Raw genomic sequence first — 6,197 nt, 5'->3', positions numbered from 1 at the left:
CAAATTACAAATCATTAATAAATATTGTTTTCTAAAAAAATAAAACTTACCACGTACATTGGTTCCGATCGATGTGTGTGAAAATACAAATCAGCCACCCCTTTGAAAAGGTTCCGATCCTTACAAAATAAACTCTTAACTTCTGAAGTGGTCCTTTTTTACAGAACATGTACGTGTTGCAATCACAGTAGCCTTAATCTCCTTGTCAAGTGGCATATATGGTTTTGAATCCATGACAGAGTCCTTCACACTTGCCTGGCCAGTTGCCCGATATGTGTGCAAGTGTGATGAGACAAATTTGGCTAGAATTTAGGATGACTTGGCAAAAATTAACAAATCTATTGCAAAAGTGTTCCATTTTTTTTGTCTACTCTTCTAGCTTGTGCAAACAAGATCCCCGGCCAACATGTGCTTTGAAGTAGGGTAGGATAAATACTAGTTCTATTCGGGCATGTTCTAACACTAGAGCAGGAACAAGACCAAACCTTGTCTGTTCCAAATTTTGCCTTAATACATCATAAGTTGGAATCATGATTAATCCGTAAGTATTGTGATTTTGTAGATTAAAAGTGCGATTTTTACTCAAAAATATTGCAAAAAAATGTCTCGTTTTAAAAAAATTGCGATGTTTTTAAAACGTGTAACTTTAAAGGTTAAACCGTTATGAGTTTTAAATATCATTATTTTTAAATCGTAAATCCAAAGAACGCTTCCTATCAAAAGAGAGAAAAATTAAAAAATTAAAAATAAAAAATAAAATCATAGCTTTGAACATGTAGATAAAAGAAGATGGATGAAAGATTGACAGGAAATGGAGAAATAACATTTCTCTAAAAATAAAAAATAAACATTTCTCAACAAAAAAAAATAAAAATAAATAAAGAAAGTGTTAAAATATGTTTTTCTCCTCAAAAAATGAAATTATTATAACTGAATAATGACATCAACTTCTAGCTCTCCCTGTCTCTTAACAACCATCGACCATCGTCGTCGTCATCAATATTCTGTCTGAGTACTTTCCCACAAGCCCAGGGAGCGAACCATGCAAGCGGAACCAGACACAACAAGAGCTGCAAACACTGTCGGAAGAAAAAAGTCAAACGTGGACCTCCGGACGAAGTGAGCCGGAAAGCACATCACCTCCGATGGATTATCCAAAGGGATCCTCAGAAATCCGTGGGCCTTGCATGGCTTCGAGAACGATGAAGACGGGGATATAGCCGACACAAAGGCGATCTCCGGGCCGAAGGATGCCACGGCCACCGCTAGCGTCAACAGAACCGTCCAAACCGCCGCGCAGAGCAGCAGCGGCCACCGTGACACGAGTCGGTGAAAGAAAATGAGAAGCATCATCATCAGAAGTACTGGTTTTTGGAGTTCTGGGATCGAGGAAATGGAGAGGAGGGAGGGGCCACGTTTTATCAACTTCTCATGGAGAGAGAGGTGGAATGACGATAGAGCCCTCGTTCTCCTTTTGTGCCCTAGCGACGCGTACGTTGCATGATATTTTATACGTGAATTAATGTTTGGTAGAAGGCAAGTTTATTGTGAAGTGTAATGAGAAGAAATTAACAAATTCATGCATTGCTGTTAATTGATTTATTTAATGGGCATGGGTGAATAATCAATGAACAATGTTTTATTTATAAAACAATCATACGCTCTATAGATTGAAAAATAACTTTGTTCTTATTAATTTATTATATGCCAGCAAAAGCAGCTTACAACTATCTTATAATATTGATGTGACAGTTTCAACCAACTCTTAAATAAATTATTCTGGCTTTACTTACCTAGCAAACAAGCTAGCAAAGTGACAGATAAAGATGGGCTGTATTCAAAAAAAAAAAAATTATTATTATTATTATTATTATTATTTTCCAATAGGCTACTTTCTAACTTGTTGTAACATAACAATAAACAAACATGGTTAAGGTAAATTTATTGGGCACGTGGCAGATGAAGTGGTGCAGCAACCGAACATGCACCCAACTCTTCCTCACGATGGGAATTTGTGGATGAGAAGAATTATTAAAGGGAAGGTTGGAACTACCAATTGGCAAATGCTTCCTCTTTTCCCCCTCTCCCACTTTAAATAAAAAATAAATAAAAAAATTTGGCAAATGCTATATTCTGCGCGTGCACACCACGTGCTGCCTTGGCTTATATACGCTTCACACATCGTCGGCAATTCCGGTCTAGCCATTATCAGTGCTTGTGATTCTTAAGTTTGCTTGTCGGCAATTCCAATCTAGCCATTATCAATGCTTGTGATTCTTAAGTTTGTTTGTTGTTGTAGTAAATGTTTCATGCAAATTCTCTTCGAATTATCACTACAAACTATTTTTTTATTTTTGGACATGTCTACACAAGAGGAGAATTCGAACTAGTGACCTCCGCTTCATTAGACATAACTCCAGCCGATTAAACTGCCTCTTGGGAACATCACTACAAACTATTGTTTCCGAAAGATGGTCCAAGAATTCAATGGGCTCGGCTATTCATTTAACTCATTCCGATTAAATTTTAGGTTTTTTTAATTTGTACCGTTTCTGTTGTATGAAAGGTCTTTGTTGTGATGTCTGATAGACTGAGAAGGGAGAGAAGAGCCAACCTATTCGAAAAGTACGGAAATGAAAATAAAATTAAAATTAAAAAAAAAAAATAGAATTCAATGATAATGAACGAAAATAATAAAACAAATATATATTTTTGACAAAATTAAATCGAGCACGGCGAGGCTCGTCGACATTTAATCTAGAACAGGAAAAAGAGATGTGGCGTCTAAAAGGGACTGGGCACATTCTGGCAAGGACATTTGCCCTTTGTCAATCGAACACCAGTTACACCATTCATTATCTTCTTGGATTTCATCATTTCACAACGAAAGAAATTTTTGATTTCTAATCATTACAGAAAACTTAAAAAGTAACATAAATAGGAGACAATCAATGGTAATTGAAACCAAATCAAGGCAAGTGGGTATATAAGGTGGAGAAATGGAGGGAGTAAATTGGATAAGATCAGTGCAAACAGCAATTTCAATCCAGAATGGCTTGCCATGGGAAAGTTCACACCACCACCGAATGGTGCGTAGGCTGGCACAAATTTGCATGCATCAGAAACTCCATTATCAAACCTCTCAGGATTGAACTTAATTGTCTGCTTCTGGTCCCCAGAGTTCAGGATCATGGTGCAATGCTAGGATCCATATGCGAATGCTAACACCTTTGGAACCTGGGGATTGTATACATGGAGCAACTGCCAGGATTTGTTGCAAAGGGGGAGCAAGAAAACGGAGGCGTGCCTCCCGTCCCGGGTAAACCCACAGCAACTCATGAATCAACATTCTCAACTGCAAATCCAACAATTATTTTGGCTAACAAGAGAAATACAGGCCTACATACTATCACATCCAGTAGGAGCCCACTTACTCCACAACTAAGGCGTATAAAACCCAATAACTCGGTGATCACTCAACAACATTTGGGCTGTCATTCTAGGTTATGTATGTCCAACCCATTTTAACATACCAAAACCTATAATCATTGTAAACCCAATAAAGAAAATATTCTAACATCGTCAACTATAGATTAGCAATTGAGGATAACCGGAGCTCACCATGCTGTTGCACCCTCCAAAATTATTTGCAACATATCTTCGAAAGTAGCTGCATTGCATTTGTTTACTATGTCTACAATCATTGAATGAATAAATCTCCTTCTCCTTTTCTTCTTAATGGGAAGAATCCTTATCCAGAAGAACACAGACAAGGGATTTTCAATAATGCCACATTTGAATCACACTCTAGAACATGGATGGATAACCAGAGAGTATACTCTCTCAAAAAGTGTCAACAGAAATAGGACTTGATAGCGACTGATAGCCATCAATATCAGATCTACTTCCAATAAGGTGTTCTAGATGCTTTAAAAACTGATACGACCAACTGCTACATATGTCATCCCTATTTCATATGCAGAGATGTTCTATAAATTTTAGGATTGAAAAACAGAATTATGAGGAATTGAGGGAGAATGTACCTTGCAAAGGGAACCCCATTAAGTAATGGCCGGTGCATTCGTAACCGTAGAGTTATACACTTGAAAAATAACTTCATTCCTTCACAATAGCTGCTCTCCAACACCATCCTAGAAATTGTTTCAGAGGTGAAGCTTCTCACATACTCATCCACAGTTAACTATGCCATGATCTAACCAATGTACTTGCCATTATGTCTAGCATGTCCTGAAAAAATCATATGGTCTCCATCCTATTAGATTGACCAACCATTTTAGGAACAATATCTTAGTCAACGCCCAAGTATTAATCCTTTAATTAAGAATTTTACATTAAAGTTGGGGACCAACTGTTTTTCTCTGTGGAACCAAACCGCAAATAAAGGTCCCAGTCTCCCAGATCCTTCTGAGATAAGCAGGCTTTCTCAAGTCCAATGATTTAAATAGGCTTATTTTTAATAACTAGTAAGATCAGTCACATACAAGAATTGTTCTGTTCCAAGTGCAAACAAGAATGTTCCTCCAGTCATAAAGAACAGATAGATGACCAACCAGCAAGAGAATAAACAAAAGTGCAAGAAACAGCTTAAGATTTACATTTTGGAATAAACAATATAGAATGGAAGTGCCTGAAAAGTACTTGCGTATCTACATTCATCAGAATACACAATGAAATATGTGCCTTTATTTACAACTGAAAAAAATAGATAAACAAATAAATAAACATTTTGTGACTACCCATCTACCAAGCAATTAAATTGGGGATAATTTGCTATTAAAAAAGAGCGTGTACAATACTCATTGAGAGGAAAGGGAGGGGGGGGGGGGGGGGGGGGGTGGGCTGGGTGGAATAAAAGAAGAAGGAATGAGAGGATACACTGTTAAGCCACTTTTGAAAGAGACGAAAGGGGCAGCTTATTTTATCTCAACACAGCTTCTGTGTAGCACTTCTCTTAAAGCGTGTATTGAAGTTTCGTCCCTTGAGTTTGATTGTGACAGAGGCCCAATTCCAACATAACAAAGAGAAGGAGACAATATGACAAGCAAAAGAAGAACACAAATAAAATCGGAGCCTTGCAGTTTAAAGCAGTAATACAAATATATCCTAGGCGGAAACAAGGTCAAGATCACTCCATCCTGCATTTTCACCTTTATGATGAAAAATATGGAAATTACTTTTTTTTGCGTAATCTACCAATTTGACGACCAAGAGACGCACTCATCATAGAAGGATTCAGTTGCAAAGGACTAGAGAGGAAATTATACGGGCCAGTCTAATCATGATGGTATTAACAATCCCTTCCCTATGAGTAAAGAGTAACTTGAGTAGTAGTTCTAACAATACAAACACGAAAGAAATAATGAACTGCCTTGCAGATAACAGCCTGAGAAAGTAAGATAGATGGGGTTACAAAAGTTTCTCCTATTCCTCTTTCTGTCTCTCTCCCACACAGACACACACAAGGTGCATATCACATGCTTGTGATGATTTATGCAGTAATAAAATGCTGAGTAAAAATCAATAGTAAAACAAAAGGCACAAAATTAGAATATAGAACACTGGTTTCTATAGGTTCCTATGGTAAATAGATATATAAATTGTTACCGCTTATCTCAAAAGCTTAACCTGATAGAAAATAATGAATTTAATCATTTAATTAATACTTTAACATATATAAACCATAATAAGCGGTTTATTACAGAGATGTAAAGCAGAAAAATTACAAAACTAAACTCGTATTCTAGGAAAAATCTGTGATGAGTACCATTCTGCTCTGTTCCACTGCTTGAAATATGGGAAGGGAGTTAAAGAACAGTCAAATGGTGATATCTCCTTCAGAATTTGAAACCATCTATATCATCCACTTCATTTCGGGAAAGTTCCCCAGTAAAATTATGATCCCTTGCCTTCCAAACTTTGGTCAGAAATTTTCAAGCTTCAGCCGAAGAAAATGGCAAAAACAAATGAGCAAACTCCACATAAGAAGCCAAAAACTGGTAAATACATGGGACAAAAGCACCTGTTCCATTGCTTTACAATCAGTGCAAGGCTCAAACAAGGCTAGCAATATATTACAGGATCTAGATGCTGCTTTTGGTAAATGAAATGATGCAGCACCATTCCAGTAGCCAGTAACCATTAAAGCTAGCCTCCACAAGCACCCAAATTTCAGAGGA

General features: G+C 37.1%; 1 protein-coding gene across 1 annotated transcript; it reads right to left on the bottom strand.

The window, feature by feature from the left end:
* Positions 1-996: 996 nt before the first annotated feature.
* LOC148584237 (uncharacterized) lies at positions 997-1,356 on the bottom strand. Its single transcript, XM_088518816.1, has one exon. The coding sequence runs from the start codon at positions 1,354-1,356 to the stop codon at positions 997-999; it is 360 nt and encodes a 119-aa protein (XP_088374942.1).
* Between the last annotated feature and the right edge of the window lie 4,841 nt (positions 1,357-6,197).

Source organism: Corylus avellana, chromosome 8 (assembly GCF_965113065.1).
Source record: "Corylus avellana chromosome 8, dhCorAvel1.hap1.2, whole genome shotgun sequence".
Taxonomy (NCBI): Eukaryota; Viridiplantae; Streptophyta; class Magnoliopsida; order Fagales; family Betulaceae; genus Corylus; species Corylus avellana.
The sequence above is the reverse complement of the archived record's forward strand: the minus strand, read 5'-3'. Positions and strand labels throughout refer to the sequence as shown.